This window comes from Passer domesticus, chromosome 5 (genome assembly GCF_036417665.1).
Source record: "Passer domesticus isolate bPasDom1 chromosome 5, bPasDom1.hap1, whole genome shotgun sequence".
NCBI lineage: Eukaryota > Metazoa > Chordata > Aves > Passeriformes > Passeridae > Passer > Passer domesticus.
Genome location: NC_087478.1, coordinates 55,711,498 through 55,736,598, shown reverse-complemented (window position 1 = coordinate 55,736,598; position 25,101 = coordinate 55,711,498). Strand labels below are relative to the sequence as shown.

Genomic DNA, 25,101 nt, shown 5'->3' with positions numbered 1-25,101 from the left:
CTTGGTTTTTTTTTTTTAACTCTGAAACTTAAAATAAAATACAACTTTCTATTCATAACAAGAACTAGGCACTATTAACAAGCAAAGAAATTAATCCAGAAGAGGGAAGAATCTATGGGACTCTTTCTATGCCAGTGGCATACAGGACCTTATTGCTGGCACATTTTTGGCCAGTGGCACAGAGCCAAATGCTCATTCCATTTCCTCTATCCATCAGTAAAACTATGAAGTTCTCTATCAGAAACAGGTCTGGGAATGAACTTCACTTACTCAGCACCTGGACTGAGAAAAGCCTCACAGCAAAGTGGTGCTAGTGAAATCCCACCAATTCACTCTTAACTACTTTGTTTCCAACCTTTTAGAAGGACACATCAAGTCTATGCTTCCATGCAATCTATGGCAAACACTAAAGGAAAATGCCAGAGTAAGGCAGAGAATTTACATACTTAAAAGAGTCACTAAGACAACCAAAGATGCTTGAAAATTGCTTTATTTGTTTGCCAGGTTTGTGCGTTACAGCAAGTGTAAGTTTAGCTACCATGGACAAAAGTCTGGAAGAACATTTCACGTTCACCATTGAGATATATAGTGAGTAGAGCCCTCATCTGCAAACAACATGCTGTTTTTCTATTGCTGGAACCTAACATTCATGAGTTACAGATCCTTGATATCCTTCTGGACGTTCCACAGTGTGTCTGCACTCTTCCTCAGCTGGGCCACCTCATCGTCCTTCAGCTTTTGGTTGATGATACTTGTCAGGCCAGAGGCACTTAGGACAGAAGGAAGACTCAAGAAGACATCATTCTGAATGCCATACAGGCCCTGTCAAAAACAGAAGAGATCAGACACAGGCCTGTCACCATAGATCTGTGGTTGGTTTATGTTGCAGGGTACTTCCTCAGAACAGAGCTCAAAAACTATCATTTTACAACCTGCAGAAAAATTTCAGCCACAATAAATTCAAGAAAATAAATAGTATAGAGCCGTTTCAGACCAAATGCCTGGCAATACCAAACAGCTGATGGCAGAAACCCCACCTTCAAACCTCTCTCTCATTTCAGCAAGGAGCTGAAAAGATTCAGACACAGAATGAGGAGAGGCCAACAGAGGGAGCAGTTCCCCCTGCTCAAAGCCCTTGCTGCAGCAGAGGTTGTGGAGCTGGTACAGACCACATGCAGCCAGTTATACCAGCTATAAAAGGACAGTGGCTCCTGGAGTCACAGCTGGGCCTCCAATAAGTCTTCCACTTTTACACTAGAAACTTCCTTTCAAGGAATCTCCATATGCTACACATGGCAAAGCTTCACACAAAGGTAGTTCTACACAGAGAACTAGTTTTCCAGCTCCATACTTGTGACAAGAGCAGGATAACAGGTCAGCCTAGAAGAAACAGCTGCCATTTGAAATTCAAAGTAGTATTTTACAAAGCTTCCTTCATTCAGCACCTTGCTAATAGAGGCTATTTAGCTTGTCCGGAACAAAAAAGAGCCAGAGTGTCCCATCAGCCCCCAGTCCTTACCTTTACCAGAGTTGCAACTGAATGAACCCGGTACAGGTTCTTCAGGATGGTCTCACAGAGGTCAGCCACACTAAGACCAATAGCCCAGTTTGTGTATCCCTTCAGTTTGATCACCTCGTAGGCACTAAGGAAACATTGAAATATAACTTCATTAAGATGTCTTCAAGCAAGTCTTTGCAAATTACAAGTCTTAAAACCAGTGAATGTTAGCGATTTAAAAATTTTCAAACTCCTGAAACACAGTGTACATTTTGGAATTAAAATATCCAAGTTATGTGTTTCAACATTAGAGGATAAAGCATAAAATCTACATTATCCCCTCTGCAAAATAAAGAATCCTGTTGTTCTCATAGGATTAGCTGAAAACAAAATTAGCTCCCATCTAAGAAGAGATCCTAGTGTTAAGTACAAAACGACAAAGTACAAAATGCCTGATAAGCTCTCTGTTTCAGTCAGGGGCACAATGGAATAAGCAAACATTTAGAGTCAAAGCACCACTACATCCTGAGGTTTTTAGCCAACATCTGCACACAGTTTATCCCAGTGAGTGTATACTCATTTCACAAAAGACTTAGCAACATGTAGTCAGCTGTACACAAACTCTCCTGCATCCATGAACAGCATTCCAACACTCTGCTCACAGAAAGACGCTACCTTTCCCTGGACTTGTGCCCTTTGAACAGTTACCCATTGAAGAAGCTCCATGTGGGAAAACAAGCACCCACAGTTCTAGGTGCTCCAGCACTTGAGAGTAGGTTTGTTATGCAATAACCTATCTCACTGCAGGGTAACAAATCTTACCAGCAGAAATCCTGCATTTCTGTGTTTTAAAAAGCACACTCACTGAAGCAACCCTCTACTTAAGAGGGCATGAAAGCTGCACCAGAACAGAGGCAGAGTGCAGACAAACTGTTGTCAGCATGGCATCCATCCACCATATCCCCCAGGTCATCATACCTTGCAACCACTTGCTTGTGGATTTCTTTCCAGTTCTCAGGATCTTTGTCAGTTCCCATGGCAGGGTTCAGCTCCTGAAGGCAGACCCCTGCCACGTTTATTCCACTCCAAACAGCCACTGCAACAGAGGCAGGACATCAGTGCCAACAGCACCTGGCAACTCCCCCTCCACCTCTCCTAGCCAAAATAATTGGAAACAAAGGAGGAACAGCAATAGTTGAGGCAGGTTTTACGTTTTTATTTAGCTACAGTTAAATCTGAGAACTCTGGGAGTCAAACATGAGACTGTTTTAGTACTGGCACTTTAACAAGTCGTTTGTAACATGTGATAGCAGTCAGAGCCTGGAAGTTTCTGAAGTCAGAAACATCAAATTCTGGTAAAAAGGCATATTTAGCTACCTGGCTTTTTAGAACTGATTTTACTCAAAACTGCAGCATTTGCAGTTTCACTAATCAGTATCAGGATTAGCCTTCAAGAAGTCTATTCTTATTTACACAAATAAGAGGGTAGCAATATGCAAACTCAGGATATCAAGACAGGAATTTGCACCTCTCCCTGCATCCTGGAAGCTCAGAGGCAGGTTCAGTCTCTTTTTCTGGGAAGTAAGCAGAAATTTGGAGTTACTTCAAAGCAAAAGCAGCTGTGACAATGACACAGGATAAGCTCTGCATGTGCTCAGCCAAACTCTGCTTTCATTGGTATAGGGCTGGCTACAGTAACAGCTGCTGTTGATCAGACACTGTACTTTGATCAAATGCAATAGGACAATGAAGAGGTGGCTCCCTTAGAAATACACAGCATGAAAATATAAAGTAGCAACAATCTACATAAATGTTCTGCTGCAGCATTTCAGACTTGGAATACACAAACTGAATTCAGGCAGATAAATTTCTTTGATTTCACTTTGATTTTTAAAACTATCTTTGCATTAAACAGCAAGGAGAAAAGTCACAAAAGGTAAGGGATAATTTTGTTACCCTGGATATGGACTGCTAGAATAACAAGCTCTGCTACTGACCTAGCAAGTGCTGATACTGCTTTCAGAGGAGAACTGTGCTACAGGCTATGGAATGGTACTCCAAAAACTCAAGATAAAGAGAAGAAGCAAGCTGTAGCCTTCACAACACAGCCTTACAAAACTGGCCTTTTCAGTTCAGGCTTTAATCATACAGCCACAATCACATTTATTAAATATGTGTGGATAGATTTCCTGTACTTCTCTCAACTCTAACCTTCATAAAAATACAGCAAAGTACCAGTTACTTGAGCTCAACTGCAGCTGCTCCTTCAGAATCCTGTAAAAAACCTCAGGCCTCAACCTCTGCTATGGTATGGCTCATTCCCAAGGAGATCAGAACTGTTCCTTACCACTGGAATCACCATGCTCTCCCAAGATCCAGCCGTGGCAGCTGCTTGGATGGATCCCAAGTCTCTCAGACATCAGATAACGGAATCTCGCTGTGTCCAGATTGCAGCCACTTCCAATCACACGGTTTTTTGGCAGCCCACTCAGCTTCCATGTGACATAGGTTAATATATCCACTGAAAGGAAGAGCATGCAGGGCAAATGAAACTCCACTCACACCAACAGTGCTCCAACAATTACCTTACTGAGTGTAGCAGGCCAACCAGGAGGACTCAAAACACAGTTGTGCTCACTGATCAAGGAATTTTGTATCTGACTGCTTGGGGGATGAAAATGGATGTAGTGCTTGAAATTTTTAACAGTAGCTTGATGGGTCCTAACAAAATTTGAGGAAGGTCTTTAGAGATTAGATTTCTACCAGCTAAAGTTGGACTCGCTTTTTTTGGTCACATTTAAAGCCGTAGGGTATTCAGAACTGGGACTGATGTCACGTGGCCAAAACATTCCAGTAATTTCCTGAATAATGCTCCCTTCCAGTTTACCATCACAACAACAGGTTAAACAATTTACAATCAAAAGCCTGAGATATACATACTCTCTGTAGCTGGTAATTCCTTCAGTTTAATTTCTTTATTTGTGCACTAAGCACTTTCTACATCTACCACCTCTGCAGCATGAAAAGCCAGATGAGCAATGTGCTTTAGCTGCATGTGTTTCTAAAAATACAGTTTCGGGGAAAAAACCAAAGGTAGGGAAGACAAAAAAATGTGAGCAGAGAGAAAAACCTCTAATTCACAGCTCATAGCCACAGCAATAACCAGGCTGCAGGAATTGACTCCAACTCTGAGGAGCCAGGCATTTCTCAGGAGGGAACACATTTGTGTACACAGATCTGAAATGCATCATTTGCTCTGCTCAGGTACTAAAGTACAGTTCACACCTCACAAGTGGCATGTTCCCTACAGCCTCAGCTGGGGCAGGGAAGGGCATCAAGGTTACACCCCACAAAGTTCCTTCTCATGGGTTCACTGTATAAGACTAGCGGACAAAACTCCACACACTGAAAAAACAAAGGACAGGTTGAATTCAGCCTTGCTAGAACAAGAACAGCCTGATCTTTGTCTCAGTTTGGTTTTCAGGTAAGTGCTTACAGCTGCTGCAAGGCTTAGAACACTGGCTGACTGTACACCAGATAATTACTTAACCCCCAACAGAGCATGCAATGGTTCCACTCTGCCAGGTTTTCTTTAAAAGCAGCACTTCATCACCACAGATCTTCAGTAGTGGTTTCAGATGTTGAATTGCAAAGACAACCTTACAGGGACACCCTACAAAGCACATCAGAGTATTTACAGTCACCTTTAGACATCCAAATATCCAAGCTGTCTCAGTGCAACGAGATACTTGCAAGTGAATATACAAATATGCACAATTAAATATTTTTTTCTGTTTTAATTGAACTGTGGAATACAGACAGCCCTTGTTTCACCATAGGCTTCAGCATGCAAATTCTTTTTTCTGAAAATATAGCCACCACTATAGGGCAAGTTCTTCATGCTGAAAACCAGCCCTATCCTATCCAGACACAAAAGCTATCCATTAGAGATAAAAAATTTAAACTTCCTACTCCTTAAGCCAAAGTATGCAAAGAACTTAAGTATTTAGCACAAAGCATTCTTCTAAAATATGGACATCTTAGCAAGTTCTGAATAAAGAGAGTATCAGAAAGTACAGAGTATTTGTCTGTACTCTCAAATGTCCACAAAAAGCTATTAAGTTTCAGCAATTTGTATTTGAAGAGATTTTCTGAGAACTAACTAATGTTTTATCTTGTCAAACCAAATCCATAAGTATTTAGGAGAAGACTGCATTACCTGGGTTGGAAACCACCAGGATGATGCAGTTGGGGCTGTACTTGACGACCTGAGGAACAATAAATTTGAAGACATTCACATTCCTCTGCACCAGGTTGAGTCGACTCTCCCCCTCCTGCTGACGGACTCCTGCAGTCAGCACCACGATCTTGGAGTTGGCAGTGACAGCATAGTCTAACCAGAGCACAGGGGAGAAGATACAGAGTGTGTTTAAAATAATTACACTAATTCCAGTAGCATTGTGTTAATACAGGAGTTAGAGGCAGCTTCTGCACTGTGCATTGCATTCAAACCCAAAACCCAAGACATCAGTTTGAAAGCCAGCAACATCTCCTCACACTTACCTGATATATCAATATGTGGGTGTTGAGAGTCCATTTAGCCATTCTGACTCTTATTTCCACTATGAAAATAATACTACTTCTTCTACATAAAGTTCCACTAAAATAAATTTTACTAAACAAGCCCCAAATTGTAAAGAGATGTAAGAGAGAGCCCAGCTTACGAGCCACTCCCATTATGATGTTCATCTGAACTCACCCCAACTCACACACTTCACCTTTTTCAATGCCAAATCCTAAGAGTTCATCAGGACTGTACAACTAATTCTCCACTATTAAGCAAAGTCACAGAATATCAGTGTTAAAGAAACTGAGGTGCACCTTTGTCTGCCACAATCTTGTGAGTGTGAAGGAACACGCTCCCATGCTGCAGGTCCATCATTTCTCCTTTTAGTTTGTCTTCCATAACATCAACCAGAGCAAGCTCATCACAAAGACCCTGAAAACAACAAAATTTGGAGTCAATGAAGAAGTTCACATGCATTTTAAAGTTAACCCAGAGCAGAACTAAATTACATTTTAAAGTAACATGTTTTACCCATCTGAAAGCATCTCTTCTCTAAAGAAACCAGCACTACCTTGGTGTTCTGATGCATCTCACAAAGTCAGAGGCTACTATAGCATAGATTCATGAAACCCACTCAGACTTTCCAAAAAAGCTACCATTTGTGGAGAGTTTGAGCCAACCCTTGGCTAGGAAAGCACATCTTAATTTAGTTATTATCTCTGGAAAAAAGTTGCATCTTTCAGAATTGCAGCAAACCCTCTAAATCTATCCAGCAAATAGGCCTGTTTTAAATATTTAAATATCTGAAAGAACACACCATCTAATTATCTAGTAAGTATTCTCTTTGCCATCAGTCAATCCATTTCACAAAAATATACAACGGGAACAGACTTCCTGAACACTGAGAGAAAAAGGATTCTTTAGCTATTTTTCTCTACAGGAGCTACTGTGAGATACTCATGTTGCAGAATAGATTTAGCTCCCATTTCTAAATCAGTATGGTAACATCAAAGACTTGTCTCTAACTGAGCAGGAGCTAAATAACCAACGTGGAAGTTTTAGAGTCATGCAAATTTATACATTTAATACCACACCAACAAGCTGAAATCAGTATTAGAGCCAAGCATCTTGCACAAGTCAAACCCACATCATATTGGTCAGCAGTGCCTGAACATGAGCCAGCCCAGCTGGCCAAGAAGGCCAAAGGCATTCCGGCTGTATCAGGAACAGAGTGGCCAGCAGGAGCACAGCAGTGGCTGTGAGGCCACACCTCAAATCCTATATTCTCTCACTACAAACCTATTGAGGGGCTGGAGCACGTCCAGAGAAGGGAACGGAGCTGGAGCATCAGGAGAGGCTGAGGGAGCTGGGGGGGCTCAGCCTGGAGAAAAGGAGGCTCAGGGAAGACCTTCTGGCTCTCCACAACTCCCTGACAGGAGAGGGCAGACAGGTGGGGTCAGGCTCTGCTCCCAGGGAACAAGGGACAGGATATACACTGTGCCAGGGGAGGTTTAGATTGGATAGAAGGAAATTTGTCACCAGAAGGGTAGTCAGGCTGCCCAGAGAAGCTGCTGGGTCACAATCCGCTGTTGTGTTTATACAACTTTTAGATGTGGCATTTGGGGAACATGCTGGACTTGGCAATTCTGGGTTAATGGTTGGTCTCAATGATCATAAGAGATATTTTCCAGCCCAAATGATTCTATTACATTATTACAATTCAGTTTACAAGAACCAGATGGTTTTATTATGAAAACATTTTATACTGCAGATTATAGTTGTGACAGAGTAAAAGCAGAAGCCGAACTGAAATGTCATCATCCATACTTGAAGAATTCAAAACCAGTTCTTATTCTGGGTTTGGTGCATACTGTTCATTAACACTAAAACTTTGTGCTTAGATATCTGACAACACAGTTTGACCCTGCTTAGAGAAGTGCATTGAATGAATGCTGAATTGTGGTTCAATTGGTGGTAACATCACCTGGCTCCCTCACACGTTACATCAAAAACTGATTTCAGACCATGAGAGGCAACCATGTGCTTAAAAATATAAATATAAAAACCCACAAGCAACTATCATTGTTTTTCCATTAAATTTCTTCTTATTTATTTTAAAAACAATTTGCCACTTTTGCATCAGTTTCGCACTTAAGTTTCACTGTGGCCTGTTCCTTCTGTCAGTTTTTCTTTGCTCACAGGGTTATGAATATCAGCAAGTGATATAATTTTTCTAAAAATATATATAATTAAACATGCATTAAAACATGCATCCTCAGGGTGATACATTGGTAGGTCATCTACAAACAAATTACAGATGGTTTATTTGTACAAGCAAGAATTTTCATCAGACTGTGAGCTACCTGATTTAAGATCTGCCCCTGCAAGGGTGCAGGGCATATCTGTTGGTGCCTTCTTTTAAAAAGAAAAAAAAAAAAGTCTGCACTTTCTTTTCAAATTTAATGAATCTGTCTTTTCAAATTTAATGAATTTACAATATTCTCTAAAAACAAAGTGCAAAGTAGAAGATATCCTCGTTGACTAATAAGCCTTTACTTTGCTCAAAGACTGCACCATGAGATTTGACAAACATATCCCAAAAACCAGTAGCAGGAAAAGTCTTAATAACCTCCAAGTCCAACCCTCTGTTTTTAGTTATTTAAAAACTAGCTAACACCTCTCTGGAAAAAAATAATGTCATATAAACATGCAAAAAGGGCTTAAGAGAAATCAAGAAGCTGCTGAAGGGGATAGCAGTATTTTCAGCTACTAGGGCACATATTCTTTAAAAGAATAAAAAGCAAACAGTCTTGATTGCTATGTTGTATTTCACCCAGATTTTTGCTCTGTCCCCATTCTTTGTCCAGCAGAGCTCCCTCACCAAGCAAACTCCAGCTTTGTTGTAGAAGAATAAAAAAATTAAGAAGAGAATGAGAAGTTTGGCAGGGGCTGCAGAGTCATTCCTAACCTACATTTTCCCAGCAGGGAAAATCATTCTGCCTAATGAGACATTTACTGCTAAGCACAGACAGAAAGGTGACAGAACAAGCAGAGGCTGAATGTGGAGGTCAGGCTTGTATGTCACTGCTTGCTTACCCGAGCTGCTAATGATTCGTTCCTGTGCCAACCTCCCAAATGTCCCACCTTTTGCTAAGACAGGCAGTGCAGAGCATGCCAGTACGGAGACTTGGAGAGCACACTGTCCTTGAGCCGTACCTTTCCAAGGACACTGATGGCAGCGGCCATCCCAACCTGGCCAACCCCCACAACCGTGATCTTGTTGTTGGGGAGCTTGGCTCCCTCTGCAATGGGGCTGATCAGCTGGTCCTTGACAGTGGCCATGGTGTTCTGTGAGGAGAGACGGAAAGATGTGGATCAGAGCAGGCCAGGGGGAGCTGAAGGCACGTTCTGAATGGAGGAGTCATCTACCACAGCCGGGTCTAGGTAAGGCAGCTCCGGGCACGGTGCCCGTGCTCGCAGGGCTCCTTCCCAGCCACGAGTCACCACACACCACCCACACACTCCGTGGCCACGGGACTCTAGGTCCCTAGCCCTCATGTGCCCAGCCAGAGGCTGGCAGCACACCCGCTAACGCCGTTCCCAGAGCTTCCCGCCGGAGAGTTCCATCAGCGCTGCCGGGCCCGGGGCATGCACCTCTCGGCACACCGGGGCTCCGGGACGGGACTCCATGAGCCAGACGGGCCGCAGGGAGCGGGGCTGGGATTTCTCCGGCTCCTCTTCACGAGTCCCCGAGACTCCCCGAGGCCCACGGCCGCACCAGGGCAGTCAGGAGCTGCGGCGGTACCCGGGCGTCCTGAGCACGGCCGGGGACCAGCCCGGAGCCACTGCCCGGCTCCGGCCACCCCAAACCCTCGGGAACCCAGCTCGGGCCGTCCCAACGCTCGGAGCCCACAGCCCGCTCCGGCCACCCCAACCCCAAACCTCCGGGAACCGCAGCTCTGCTCCAGCCATCCCAGACTCCAACATGAACCCTCGGGAGCCCAGCCCGGCTCCGGCCACCCCAGGCATCACCCGTTGGCCACGCAGGGATGCTCGGCCCGCGGCAACGGCCAAACCACGGCGGGATCAAGCCGCCTGCGGGAGAAGTGACGGGCTGGCTGGTCAGTCACCCAGCACCCCTGACCCAGAGCGGGGTCTCCCTGTACGCACCGGGCAGCGGGAGCGGCGCGGAAGCGGCGAGGTGAGCGCGGAGCTCAGGCAGTGAGCGCTCCGCAGCGGAAGGGGCGCGGGGCTCGGGCAACGAGCGCTCCGCAACAGAAGGGAAGCGGGAGAGGCTCGGAGAGTGCGGGGCTCCGGGCTCGGGCAATGACCGCTCCGCAACGGAAGGGGCGGGCCGGACGGCACGCCTAGGGGAGGCGGCGGCCGCCGCGCTCAATCCCCGCCAAGGACGGAGCCTCAAGGATGTCGCTGCTCCGCCCCGGGCCCGCAGTGGCGCAGGGCCGGTGCTTGCTGGCCCGTCTCTGGAGCTGTGTCAGTCCCTAGGACACCGCTGGGTGCGCGGCCGGGAGCAGCGATGCTGCCGGGGGTGGCCATGCGACACCGGACACGGGTGGCCTCGGCAGCTTCACTTTCACAGGGAACAACGGGCCTGTTGGTCCCTGGTGTCACAGAGCCACAGGCTTGGCCAGAATCGCTGCAATCGATTTAAAATATGGCCGAAATAAAGCATTTTACCTGATCTTTCGGGGACAATTTGCTCAAGTTGGGGGTGTCTCCTCAGTTGGGGGTATCTGATTTTTGCGCTCTCTGATTTCTGCCCTTGTCCTGACTCCGGTGGGATTTTTGGTGGTTGGACGAATCCCTCCTGGAGGCACAGAGCGATGCCTCAGCAGGAATAAGGGATGTAACTTAAGGCAGGCCAACAAAGAATGTAACCTGAGCAGGGCCACCACCACCGCGCCTCCTCCTTCTCCCTCGGTCCCGGCCAGACCGAGCACTCTCACTCTTCGCGGTAACCCAGTAGGGCATCCCTTAAAGATGCGTGAATGTAGTTTAACGCCTTGTTAAAGTAATAAGCACATCCGACACTCTAAGTAACAATAAGAGATGATATTTGCCTTTTCCTCAGACCCACGGAACACACAAACTGAAAATCTGGGTGTACGGCCACTGCTGCAGAGCAGAGAAGGAAGGGATTTCTTGGAATTCCTCCAGGACAAAAACAAGGAAAATACAGGATAACAGCTAATCGAGTTTGTTTCATCTAGTGCAGTAACATTATACCTTCCTAGCTGTAAAGGAAGAAAGTAGAAGAACAACACGGAATGGTATGCAATTAGTTCCAGTGGGGAAGAAACCAGAAAGCTTTAGGTTTCCCATCACACATGATTTAGTCTCTCTCACAAGAGGGAAAACAGAACAGTGGATTCCAGAGTCCTCCCAAATAAGTCGCTGGGTTAAATGGGACTAGGCAGAGAGCCTAGCTCTGCCTGCCTATGAGCATGGCTGCCTTTTTTTTTTTTTAAATTTAATTCTGTTGTTGCTGCTAATTTAAAGTTGTATTGATTTTTTTTTTTTTTGCCAGATATTTTGCCAGGTTTAGTAATAACTGGATTAATTCCCCATGGCTCACCAAGCAGCCAAACAAATGATGTGTGAGCATGGTGGTGAGCAAAGGATGAAACCTGCTTTTCTGGGCAGCAGATCAGTACAGATCCTTTCTGGCCTTAAATCACTGTCTAACCGTGGCCTACTTTGCTTCTACACATTTTTTGACTTTGCAAGAGGTCCCCTGCAGGGAAAGAAATGGGTTAAGCCATCCACATGACACTTCAGGTAGCAGCTTTCTGTAAGAAAATCAGTTTAAGATTTTGAAATTACGGCTGCCATGGGAGCTGGAGGTAAATAATAATTACACAATGAAATGTAAGGGTCAGAAAATCTGTCTTCTATAATCACAACAGGACCATGCACAGCTGAAATTTAAGGAAATAGGGAGGAAGGGAGATAAAAAGATTCTGGAGAGATTAGGGAAGGACCAGAGGAAGGTTTTCTTTAATTCCTGAGCCATAAACAAGGGTCCTTGTCCTGCCAGTGCCTGTTGTGAGGAACGTTCACCACTGCATTGTGTCTTCTTTGGACAGCATCCTTCTCTCTCCTTATGAACTTTCGACAATCAGTTATCACAGTAGCATTTAGAATTAGAGAGGGAAATGCCACATCCCTATTTGCAAGGTATTAAAACTTTAAAAGGTAGACTTCGTCCATTTACCAAAGGTTACAACTGCTCTTCTTTAGATCAGACTTCATTTTGCATGCCGTGCTAAAAGCACAGGGTATTTAATCCCCTACCTGAAGTCCTTTCAATCTAAATAGACAAGGTAGGAGCAAGACAATGGGTAGAAGAAAGAAGCTTATTCCCTTTCCCTGCTCTTAATTATTTACTTTTTGTTTCAGATGATGGAGGATTGAGGCACAGAGAGGTGAAAAGATCTCCCCAAGGTTACATGGAAAGTCTCCTGGTGACAGGTCACAGTTTCAAAGTTCAGCTCCAGTTTGGCAACACTGGCATTTTTGATGCAGTGCAGTTCTCCAGAAAAACAAACCCTAATGTTAAGGGACACAGTGTAAATAAATTTGCCTGATAACCTTCATACAATTACAACATGTATTTTGTGTATACATTTTAATCACTTCAACTTTTGGATTGTATACAAAGTTGTATCATTAGATAAGTCTGAAATACTTCACTACTTGCATCTGTCCCATTATCTTCCCAAAATGAAAGTAGATAGGATTTCCCTGCTGGTTTTTTTTTTTCTTCCAAAACTATCATTAAACCTGATTAAAAAAAGAGAGATCTCAATTGAAAAACTCTATTCATGGGACTGTTTCACACAGCAAGATGCTGATGTTCTGATGGCCATGGTCTGATGACGGCTGTAGCCCTAAGTCATGCAGAGTTTAACCTAGGAAGGGAAGGAACCATTACACCACAGGATGGTAATGGCAATGTAAAGATTCTCTCCCTGTGTTAGACCTGGTGGATCTGGTCCTTGCCCTACAGGATGAATGTGTTCTAAGCATTATTGCACATGGATGTAATGGAGGGAAAAGCATCAGATGTTCAGCCTTGCAAAATACAGAGAACTGAATTAATCTGCTGGAAATTGTTAAGTGCTGTCACATGCACTCTCGCAGATGCTGAATTAAAATTCTTGTCCACCTAGTTTAATTCTGTGCTTCTTCACCTGGATTTGCCATTTGGAGGAAAAATACATCACACAATAAAGAAAAATTATCTTGGAGTGGCAGCTTTGCAAGCTTCTTTTTCCCTGGTTTTATTTGAAGGAATGGTTCCTTATTTTTGGCAGTGAGCCAACTTTCTGTTTAATTTTTGTTTAAAGATTAGACAGTACAAACAGATAACACACTCATAATTAAGTGCTTTATAATGGAGTTAGTTTAAAAAAAACAAACACATCATGAGCTTGGGGGCTATAGTGCAAAAGGAGTGAAATGTGATGATCTCATTTAATGAGTATCTTTGATGCTAGAGGAAACAAATGGTGATAATTTTTACAATTGGGTAAGTAGTAGCACTCAGTTTGTAAGAACTAAACTGCGTTGATTTAATGATCTCTGGCTCATTAAAAAGTTCAGGAGAAACTACAGCTTCTAAAAAAAGTGACAAGACAGAAATGGGGCAAACAGTGCATATGCAAGCAAAAATATATGAAACTGAAATTACAGACAGACAATGATTTTTTTTTAATCAATAGATTAATTTCCATATAATAAGGATGGGGGGATTTTTCTCTGAACTGGTTAACTGTTCAGTAAACTTAGTAGTCCTAAAATTTTTATGTATGGATTTTGTGGTTTTATTTGTATGTCTGAAGGAGTGAATATGGCCTTGTCAGACTAACACCTCTCCAGACACAGATACAAGATCGTATTCATACTGGAGGGTTTTTTACATCAATGCAATCACCCCCTGTAATCACACACAGAGTGTAGCATATCTGGTATGTAGCACGTCAATTGATCTTTGTACAAAGATTTTTGTAGTAGTCCACTATTGTAATAGCAGTGAGGTAATAAGTAAGAATTGCCTCCTGTAATACAATAATACATAATGTTACAGTAGATTTTTCAGTAGTGCTTAATGTAGAAACACATCTTGTACCTTTAATGACTTCTGAACTATTTCCACAGCTGTAGGACTTACTACCTCTTTAGGAGCTGAATCCATGTTTCCTTGTATGTGTCTTGTACTGGGAGAAGGAACTCCAAGTTATGTTATTTGAACCCCCATGTCTAGATATTGCTTACAGTGAATTTTGCTGGAGAACAGATTCACCACTCCCACTCCCAACCTAGACTTTTACTTACATGATCTCACAATCTACCTTGTTAAAAGTAATTCTGGAGACAGACCAAATACATTTTTGCCTGTTACACACAAACCTCTGTCTGTGGTTTACATAAACCTCTCCAGGGCAGTGACAGGCTTGCAGCCACTGCCTTTGAAGCAGATTGCTGATGTTAAGGGTCAAGGCTGACTGACTGCCCTCCTGCTTGGGAAGCATCCAGTGATATCTGAAGAACCTTTGCCATATTACACTCTGGACCCTCAGCACTGGCATTCACAGAGCACAAGCTCCATGGAAAAAGCTGTGTACACAGCTGAGCTTCCAGAAAGCATTATTTAACATTTCCCCCTAATGAGGGAGATTTGCATCATCATCATCATCAGATGAGATGCGTCATCTCCATTGATGCATCTGAGTCCTCTGTCTAGAGACAAGCTTTTCACTGTACACAAAAGTGACTTATAATGGCAGGGATTTCTTGATGGAGTTTGGCAGAATTCCTTAAATCAGGTGGTGTGAGGGAACATCCTCCCCTTGATGGTGTTGGATTCCTGGGGAGGGGGAAGAGAACTGTTGGCAAATGCACTGTCAATCTCCATGGAATGCTGGGAGGCTCCTGGAGTGTCCTCAGTCACAGCTTGTTTCACCTGACCCTGCAAATCTGTTCCTCTGGTTAGAGGGACTTAGAGGGGGAAATCATTACTGGAAGTGGGGACAGGTGCATGTTCCCTTTGAAGTGATGAGAGTTATGTTTTCCAGCAGTGGTCCTAGAGGACAATGCACAAAAGATGAGGGAATATATCTGTGGACACATTTTGAATCTCCTCCTTTAAACTATAAAACATAGCTGAGTTATTCAACCAATCAAGCTTCCACTTCGCTTTATAATGCTCCAGGCAAAGCCAACTCAGACAGGAGCTTTAGGATGACTTCAACAAATATCTTTGATTTGGATCTAACAGGTGCCCACTTAAAATTCCTCTCCACAAAGAGAGAGCCAAGGGTGATGTTTCCCAGCAGAGCTGAGTCCAAAGCTGAGCTCTGCAGGATTAGGCAAGCCTCAATGGGCTGTCCTCCACCCCTGCTTATCCCTCAGACCCACAAGCTTCTCTAAGCTTTTTCTGAGCCATTTCAGCTCATTAGATCAACAGGAAACCATCACTTTTATTTCCTTGAAGCAGTTTTTTGTTAATTAGCCAACTGACTGGGCTTGGTGAACTGCCCAGCAGATGCCAGACACAGGTCAGGAAGGTCCAGGACAAAGAAGCACAGGGAGAGTCCCTTCTCTGTGTCATGGCTGAGAAACACTAAATCAGTTCTCTGCCTCTCTGTAACTTGAGTCTAAATTAAGCTCATGTTCTGAGCTGCCTTCTAGAGAAGCTTACATTTCCACAGACTGCAGAAGGAGCTGAGGGTGTGAATTGGCTTCACTCAGCTCAGTTTAGTGTCCATGAATGCGTCTTCCTGTGCTCGATGTTGTAATTCCAACACTTCTTATTAATAGTAATCCATGCACGTAACCTGTTGTAAATTGTCTTGAATCAGCCCCAGCACTGATATGAGCTACACTGGCTAGATAAGCACCACAATTTTTTTCCTTGACATGTGCCAGAGATTTACTGTGTAAATTGTATTCCCAAAATCTCCAGGTCATTGTAAACTTGCAGGCTAATGTTGAGATACATTCAGAAGGTCACAGGCTTCCTGCAGTTTGTTGATTTGCTTTTTAGCACGTTAAGGAAAGTAGGTAGAAATTTTGCCTGCCTGGATTTTAGTTTTATTGATCGGTACTTGGACTAATAATTAAAATTAATACATTTCAAAGGATGCGTGTTAGATGGCAGGGGCTTCTAGCTTCCAGAAGTACAGCTAGAAGTGGTTTATTTTAAATGTTTTTAAAAATAGTAAAGCATTTGGCATTAAAACTATCCTCTAAGCAGATAAAAACTGCATTTTGTGTGATTAGGAATTGTCTTATTCTTTTATAACTTCACTGTGACTGCTCTGCCTGGCTGGGCTGGATCTATGCCTCAAAAATAGGGGCACATATCTGAGCTATTTTGAAAAGTTCAGAGAACTGAAGACAAACAATTAATGAACATTATGGGATAGGTGTCAAACCCCCCATTTTTTCCCAAGTCATCCCTTTACTTACAGACTGGTGCTCTTCTCATTGCTGCCTTCAGTGATCATCACACGCATCTATTTCTTCATCAGTGAGTAGATTAAAAACCCTTTAAAATGATGAGATTTCTTAAACTTATTGTTTACTTTTCCTGATGCACCCTGTAGTCATTCACTTCTGCAAACCTATTCCTCAATGAGATTGTTGAAAGTGTGATGATGCTTAATACATTTCAAATTATATTGTGCCTGCCTACATTATATCACAAGTGATGTTCAATACCATTGCAGCTGCTGGAACTTCTTGGGGACATGGTGCTCACCTTTCAAATCAAATAAACCCACAAAAGTAATTGCATTCCACTCTCTCTCCAGTTGTTCCATTGTTGCACAAAGCATCATTAAACTGTCTTGCCCTATGATAGGAAGTACACTTAGAGGGCATCTACAGCCCCACATCCTTCATGGAATGAAGGAACTTGACATCTGTCCCTGTTTGTACAAGGTAATTTTAATAACCTTAAATACAATAAACAAGTCTTTGCTCTCCTGGCTTCCAGAGAGCAACTGAACAAGCCGCATGAGCATGAATGATTTATCCTCATCAAGTGCTTATTCCTGTTCTCTTTGCACTCTCCCTCTCTAATTCTGCCCATACTAAAACTCCCTCAGTGCTAGAAAGGATTTGGCAGTCCAGCTAGACTTTTCATTTCAGCCAGGAAGGTTTGTCTTTTAGAGCAAGTTCATGTTTCTGGGACAGTTTATGTCACCTCTGCATAGAAAACCTGCTGAGATCAGCCCAGCCACCTTGGACACCTGACATGTGTCTAAGGGAACTGTTCCACTATGGTATCATTACATTGCTCCATATATTAAGTGCCACTGGTAACTGTGGTATTCTGACAAAATTCAAATTGATTTTAGCTGTAGTGGCAGCACTTCTAAGAATCAGCCAGAGCTCTACTTCATTTTTTTGTAAATGAAAAAAAAGATTACAGTTGTGACTTCTGGGAAATGTCTCAGCTGCCTTTTACTGTAGCATTTGTGAACTGTAATATTATCTAAATTCCCATTATAAGATGCTGGCTGTTAAAGGAATGCAGAAAGAGCCCTGCCCTCTTCTGTTTGTTTTTGCCATGAAAAATGCTTGTGAGCACTGGCCTTGGGCAGCCTTTGCTCCCATGGATGGTTCCTTGGCAAAGGAAAATACTTCATTGAATAATCTGCCAGGCATGAGGCTGTGATTCTGAAACTTGATGTGACAGAAGCCATCCAGGACTTGCTCAGCAGTGAACTGTTGATCCAGGAATGTAGCCAGAGAAAACACAGCACCTCACAGACATCTGCCATTCAGTGGCAGAATATCAGCACCTGACATGTGATCCTGAGGGCAAAATGACTAATCCTAAAATACAAGGTGAGAGAACGAAGTGCTTGCAGGGCTGCTCACCTCCCAGTAGAATTTTAGAGGGTTCTGGTCAGCTGGCTTATAAGACCTTTCAATGGGGAATTATGAAAAGGAATGATGGGGTTGATGATAGGGTTTTTCTCATCTACCTTTAGATAAACAAAGCATACATTTATAGTTGTCTAGTCATCTTAAGTGAAAGAAAAAACACAAGTTATTTCGACTCATCTGTTCTAACCCATGTGTCTGCCACAAGGGAAAAATCTGTTGATTCCTGAAAGTGCATTTTCTTTCCCTTCACTCTGAAAGTGGGCTGAATTGTTGGAGGGAAAAGAAATCTGATTGATTTTCAGTCTGATTCAGCCCGAAAAGTGAGTAGGAATGTGTTGCAGGGGGAAAAAGGAGGTGGGGGTCACTGTTTTGGGATTAGTCCTTCTTAGCTGAGCATAAGGCAGCCCCAAAGCTGCACCTTCAGAGCAAGAGGAAGGTCATTCCTTCCAGCTGAGCAGCTGGGGCAGCAGGGCATGTGCTTCTCTTGAACCCCTGCCAGCTGCAAAGGAGAATTATTGCAGCCAAAACAACTGCCAAGGTCAAGTGACTGCTGTGTATTTATAGCTAGCCGAGCGCCCAGGCTAACAAAGGAAAGGGAGCTGGTTTAGGAGTGCCACCTCCAGCTCAGGTTCCCTCTGCTGCCCGCTCTGGTCTGCTGCTGTGATGAATTCTGTCATGATCTCCTTAGCAGATGTGAAAAATTGAATCAGGTCAGGTTATCATATGAATGGGACTCAGTGGATCCTTGCAAAGACTGCTCTGTAACACTGGGGTTGGCCATCCTTAAGGAACTGATCGCACCTCAGGATGCAAAATGACACTAGTGCTACCACAGAAATAGGAAAAGAGAAATTCTAAGTGCTTCTGGCTGTTCAGGGCCTCAGACAGTGGCTCTGGGAGTTTTATTTAGACCAGGGTGCTTCTTCACTGCTGAAATGTCTTTTTTAGGTGTGATTTGGTGTTGCAAAAGGTTCTGGATATTTCTATCTCAAGCGTGAAATAACAGCAACATCCCTTATAAAAGTAATTGTGAAGTACATGGACCACTGAGGCAGTTCAGTTATGTAACTAATTATGTCTGTTTCTCTGATGTTTACGTTGTGCTGCCCTCACTGGCTCTGGGATAACTCACACCTATTGCAGGTATCTGGGTCAGGAAATAAAGGGTGCTTTCCAACTGAGTTTCATATAAGCCCTTCTTTCCTGCCACTCCTCCTCAGAGCATGTAGAGCCTCCTGATTATACTTATCCCTTTCCAGCTGGTATGAAGATTGAAGACCACAGTGGAGATGCCCAGCTTGCACTTATCTATAGTTTTCTTCACGTAGAAAATGAAGATCAGAGCCATACAGTTGGATGGCTTTCTTGGAATCTTATTTTTTGAGAACTTTCATCCTCGTATTTATGCTCTGGTATGATAAATTCTTTAACTGGCCAAGGTAATGTTTATTCTCCCAACTGGTATTTTTTACTCTTTGTTTTACTTGTAGCTTCAACCTAAAAGCCAGTGGAAACTCAAACTGGAACAGGAAGTGTTACTGCTGATGAAGGTTTAAAGTTTTTTAGGGGAAATGCCTCTGAGAAATTGACATAGCATTTTATGCTGTGGGATAAAGGATCCGACTCAGGTATCCAGGCACAATCATGGCACAAACAATGTTATGTCATGGTGTCTCATATGTTAAATCCATCTGCACCCTGCCTATCTTATCTTCCTCCTAAGTTATTTTGCCCTGTACTCAGAGAAATCTACCCTGTCCTGAATATATAATATATATATGAATAATTTATAAATAATATCAGGGCAATATTTGTGTGCTGTGTATACCCAGCTGCAAAGTACTTGTAATGATCACAACTCAGCTGATGATTTCTTTTCTGTCATCCAGTTACTCTTTTGACCATGGAGCAGATTTTTATTTCACTCAGAGTGTCAGTAATGTATATGAAAGGCCTGCCATCTTTAATGATTCCTATAGACCCCCAGATTTAAGTTCCCTTTGGTTCACCCTTCAAGCTCATCACTTCTCTGCCTGGAATAACCTTAGGAAACCTTACCTAAGCACTGACTGCTCGTTATTTTCCCTCATGATCCAGCTATTTTTCTTATCTGAAAGTGTATTTTTTAAAATATTTAATTGTGTCTATCCACTAGGTGCACAAGAAGAACATAAACCTAGGATGTTTTATAGACACTATGGTTCGAAAGCACAAACTTAAGAGGTGGAGCTTGAGGTTTCTTCAAAAGGGAATAGAGCATTTTACATCAGGCATATAAACCAACAGCAAATAAATTGCTCCAGATAGGCTTGGCCATCTGTGAGACAGCAGGACCAAGGATCAATATAAAAGGGGTTGTAAAGGTTGTGTCAAGGTTTCAGGGTTGATCATTTATATGTAATTGGATTTGCTGCCAAATGAGGAAGAAAGCAAGATTGTTATCAGGAAGCAGAAAACCCCTCAGGACCTCTGAAGCATTTAATGCATAATTACCATTGTGCATGACAGCCTCTGTTACTATTTATTTCCACTGAGTTTCAAGGTCTAGCAAGAGAGCTAAGTAAGGAAAGGGTGGTAATCATAGAATCAGAGCACAGATAAGCCTCCAGCAGTCAGTAGCTTAGGGATGGAGTTTAGTTCTAAATCTGTCATTTGCTGGAATTCATATGGCTGAATTCCTAAAGATTCTCTGAGGAGGAGTCCCCAAAGCAACACCAGCTGTAGGATGGGACAGTGGTTAAACCTTGGGAAGATCTGACCACAGTTGTTTCAGAATGAGCTCCAGATCTAAACCAGACACATTTAGATCACTTCAGTTCTGGCATCCCAGCATGGAAAGTGCCTGGAACATTCAATTCAAGCATATTCCTCAGAAGGAAAAATCTCATCTCATGTCCACATCTGCTTTGTAGTAATTTTACATTACAGATAAAGAAAGGTGTATAAAATAATTTGTTTCAAATTTTTTTAGCAGGGCATCTCCACTAACACACTTTTGGAAGTAACCATTAGGCAAACCCAAAAGTCCTGCTGTAATACAGTAACAGAAGAGGTGTGATCACCACAGGCATTTGGAACTGCTCACTGACACAAACAAGCAATTCCAGTGCCTGCATAACTTCCACCCCTTCTGGAAGGTAAATCCATGTTTCTTGGCTCACATGACCCCACAAAGATCCCATTTCTTCAACCTTGTCTCAGGGGCTTGTAAACTTCTTTACCTTGGGTAGCACCTACCATTATTTAGGTCATTTACCTCAGTGGGAATCCTTACTGTAGTCTTTGCCTGAAATGAATACAAGAAATTCCTTTAGCAGATGAAAAGCATTTCACAGCTAGTCACTCTTGTATTTACTTCCTTAAAACAGTCATAGTGTTGTTTCTACAAATATCTGCTCGTTTTCACAGTTAAAGTAACTTGTCCCCTAATGTGTCAGGTGTTTACATTTTGCCAGGAGCTATTAATTTAGATATTCTGCCAGCCAGTCAGAAATACGCTCCAAAGAATTTAAACCAGGAAATTCAAGAGGAAAAAGTAACTGCAGAAAGCAGTGCACTTCCTCTTCAGAGACAGGATTTGATGAATCCAGAAAAGGATTTCAAAGCAGCATCTCAAAAAGGAATAGAAATTATCAACAGTGCTTAGAAGACAGCACTGTCTATTCGTGTATTGTGTTAGTAAAATAGAGTATCCAAAGGTATTAGTAATCCAGAAATATGTAAATCTAATTATTAAGTGTTTACAACTGTCTTCTCTTTTCAACAGGTGGTTCCACATACACAGCCACATGGGGACTGTGAGTAGACTCGGTCTTTGGTAACTGCATCTTCTACAGGGCAGAATGAGAGCCTAAAGTACACATGAAATACAGCAGAGGAAAAAAAAAAGAAAATGGCATGTCATCATATTTTAATTTCCCCAATCACTCAAGTCATCTTCCTGGTGTTACCTGGTGGAGTTGGATCTGTTTCTTCCCATGCAGAAAGTGAAACTTGGGTAAAAAAAATAATTAAAAATATATGTATATATGTATTTTAAATTTTATATATATATATATTTAAAATTTTCTTCTTGAGATTTCTTCACATAGATACACACAGAGTTTTCTATGAAAGCAAAGAGCTGGAGAAAGGTTAGGTTAAAATGTTCCCAGGAGCCTTATCTCAGCACATAAACTCTGAAGAGCCTTTGTGTTTCCCAAAGTCCACAGGGGGTTTGCTTAGCTACTCCTCTCTATGAACAAGGGCTACCCAGAAATATCAGCATTCTTTTTACTGGAGATAACCTTTATCTCCCGCACTTCAGAGAATGGCTGTAATTGCTCTGCTTGTTGAAGTCAACAGAAAAGCAGCACTGAAGTTGTTTGCCCCAAGCCCTATCTCTTCCTCCAAACAGAGCAGGGCACCAACCTCCTCCTTCAGCACTCTGGACTAGAGCTGGGAGAAAAAAAAAGCTCCAGTTGTTGTATCCCCCTCTCCAAGGCTGCTTGTTTTATTTTCTACCCTGCCTCCTAAAAGATATCACTCCAAATTATCTCCAAATAAGATCATTTTTACAGGCCCTGCCTGTAGGTGACTGTCACTCTGTTATCTCTGGAGAACTACCAGTAGCTCCTGGGCAGTTCAGTAGCAGATGAGGGAAGAGTTGGGTTCTCAAAACCACTGGCTATTTACACACTCAGTGAAAAAGAACCAGAAGAGATGGGAATTTTTCATGCTTTCTTCTTGTGTGTAAAGTTATGAGCTTGCTTTCTTCATAGTTATCCAAGAGTCCATATGATAGAGATATTTCATAAAACAGACTCTATTCCTTCTGCAGCATTTCTCAGCATGCATGGTCCTCAGAACAAGCTGGAATGAAAGAATAGGCAGAATTTGTCACTCTTGTCATCACAGCACAGCAATGGAGACATTGCAGGGATGGAACAGGGAAGGTTGGGGCTGGCACACACATACACAGGCAGAAGCACATGGCATAAACTGGGTGTGTGGGAGTACAAAGGAGGAAAATACATAGGGAAAAAGGTTTACTAGTCTGTTGATTAGTAAAAACCATTGCAGACACAGCTTGTCTGTTTGTTCTTCAGCCAGGTGACACAGGGACAGGCAGATGTGTAATGTCAGGGTGGTCGGGTAGGGATGAAACCTGGAGGATGAGAGCAGGAGGTGTGGCTGATGTGTGAGGATTTATTGCCGGTTAGCGCACCAGCAGCGGTGCATGGAGACCGAGGGAGTCTGAAAGAGAAGTACGAGTGCCCTGTGCCAAGTGACGCTGAAAGAGCCAGGAACAGGGGTTGTGCCTCCACTGCTAGCACACATGCCAAGACACCCCATGTGCCAGGACAGCCCATTGCTCCCTGGCATTGGTTCCTGCTGAATTCAGCATCCCCTCCAAGGCATATTCCTCTTGGCTGCTCCCTCTGCTAGCAAACGCTTCCCACAGATTGGATCAGCGCCTCTCTTTCAGACCAAGCCAAATCTTTAGTTTCTGCTTACCAAACCGATTCCTATTTTTTTCTTCATGTACTAGGTATGATGAATCCACTCAAGTACAGCCTGACAAAGGTGAAAAGCTTCTAAGGATGGCAGAATGGTTGTGAAGCAGCTTTGCAGTCTGATGGTTTTGTGTGCAAGAGGTTCACCCACCAAGGAGCACAGGCAGCTGAAGAGATGAATAACTTCAGCTAAGAGAAAATATGGGCAGATGGTAATTTACTCAATGTGCTTGGGACACGTTAGCATCACATTGAGGGGGTTCTGTTTGTATAATTTCTGCTCTCATTAAGACTTGATAGACTTTTTCTTCCCCTATGCATTTAAATTTTTCTGCTCCTGTGTATTTCAAGACATAGTGACAAAAAAAGTAGAAAGTGTCGTGCAGTGGAAAACACCGGGGATGATTTAATTGGTACGGTTTCTCAGGACCAGTTTAGAATAGGTTTTGATACCAGTTACTCTCCTGCTACCTTAACAAAATTATCACCCCGAGGGGGGATTTTTGGTCTTCCTGAGAAAGAAAATTTCCTCTCTGCATTTCAATGAAAAGCATCCAGCCCTTTCTCTGCCCTCAAGCTGTTTCCTGTGGAAACCCTCAGAATTTCATTTTCTTTTTGAACCAGCTATATTTGCATTTCACTGAGCCCTCTGAGGCATCTTTTTTTGTAAGGGTGTGAGAGGGCTGTGCCGAGGAGGACATGCTGGGGTGCACATCTGGAGTTGTCTGACAGAGCCAGGACCTAGTCCCTTGCAGCACAAGCACAATGATAACAGCAGTGTCAGCCTTTCTCCCAGCCTGTGGTTCCTGCGGCAGCTGTCTTTCCATGCAGGCCATGTATGTGCAGGAATGGATGCAGAGGTAATCACACAGGGCTATTACCCTGGGCTGTGACAGATATGGAGAACTCAGGCTTGCAGTACCCTGCAGTTTCTGCATGGACAAGAAAACACTTGGAGCACTCTAATGTTTAAAACCCCCAATCCTGTTTAGGAGGTCAGGATGCCAGAACAACTGGAGTGCCTGATGGACCTGAGCCTAAGTGTGAGGGCCTGCAGCATGAACATATATTTAGCAAGGTGAATTCTGACCAGCATCCTTGACTCAGGTTTTCAGTCTACTGTGCCATCTGTCTGTATGCACTGGATAAACAGATTTTCTATCCCTCATGCAGCTCTAAGATGGATTGGCTTTCAGTAAATTGAAAAAAAATAGCTGCCCTTGGGCATGGTGAGATTTAGTGAGGTAAAATCATATCCATGATTGTTTGTGCTGAAGGAAATCCCTAAGTGACACAGGGGCGGAAGGAGCAGAATCAACCTGAGCTTTTTCTTTAATATATCTGGCTGGCACATGCTGGCATTGTGAAAAGCCAATTTATAATATTAGTTAGTAATTTATATTTGCCTCTAGAGGCTTTATCTTTACTCCATGAGATTTTGATGTTGCTATGCCAGTTGCAGTTGGATGGTGAGGCCTGCCAAGTGTACAAAAATAATTGGGAGGATCAGCACCATAGCAACCTGGTTTGCATCATGGCAGCCACAGGTGTGCATTTCATTTAACACCATTAGGAATCATCCTGCCATGAGGGGAGGTGATTTTAGACACTGACCTGGAAGC

At 43.0% G+C, this 25,101-nt stretch overlaps 1 protein-coding gene and 2 long non-coding RNA genes across 4 annotated transcripts; 2 read left to right on the top strand and 1 right to left on the bottom strand.

The window, feature by feature from the left end:
• Nucleotides 1–472: 472 nt before the first annotated feature.
• LDHB (lactate dehydrogenase B) lies at nucleotides 473–9,407 on the bottom strand. The gene is made up of 7 exons (XM_064420668.1): nucleotides 9,282–9,407; nucleotides 6,380–6,497; nucleotides 5,718–5,891; nucleotides 3,846–4,019; nucleotides 2,477–2,594; nucleotides 1,520–1,643; nucleotides 473–822 (listed from the first exon to the last, which is right to left on the bottom strand). The coding sequence occupies exons 1-7, from the start codon at nucleotides 9,405–9,407 to the stop codon at nucleotides 655–657; spliced, it is 1,002 nt and encodes a 333-aa protein (XP_064276738.1). The 3' UTR covers nucleotides 473–654.
• Nucleotides 9,408–9,409: 2 nt separating this feature from the next.
• Nucleotides 9,410–24,852, top strand: LOC135300803 (uncharacterized). Of its 2 annotated transcripts, none has more exons than XR_010362580.1 (3): nucleotides 9,410–9,509; nucleotides 21,751–21,981; nucleotides 23,515–24,852. It is a non-coding gene; the product is annotated as an uncharacterized LOC135300803 (long non-coding RNA). The 2 variants fall into 2 exon arrangements; XR_010362581.1 differs by lacking the exon at nucleotides 9,410–9,509 and adding an exon at nucleotides 19,284–19,423.
• LOC135300804 (uncharacterized) lies at nucleotides 11,015–12,690 on the top strand. Its single transcript, XR_010362582.1, has 2 exons — nucleotides 11,015–11,353; nucleotides 12,483–12,690. It is a non-coding gene; the product is annotated as an uncharacterized LOC135300804 (long non-coding RNA).
• Nucleotides 24,853–25,101: the final 249 nt, after the last annotated feature.

Excerpts from the sequence above, each read along its gene's own strand:
- LDHB (XM_064420668.1), bottom strand. The coding sequence starts at position 9,407 with ATGGCCACTGTCAAGGACCAGCTGATCAGCCCCATTGCAGAGGGAGCC. Across the intron at positions 6,498-9,281 it reads CCATCAGTGTCCTTGGAAAG|GGTCTTTGTGATGAGCTTGC; the intron begins GTACGGCTCAAG and ends TGTTGTTTTCAG. Across the intron at positions 4,020-5,717 it reads CCTGGTGGTTTCCAACCCAG|TGGATATATTAACCTATGTC; the intron begins GTAATGCAGTCT and ends TCTTCCTTTCAG.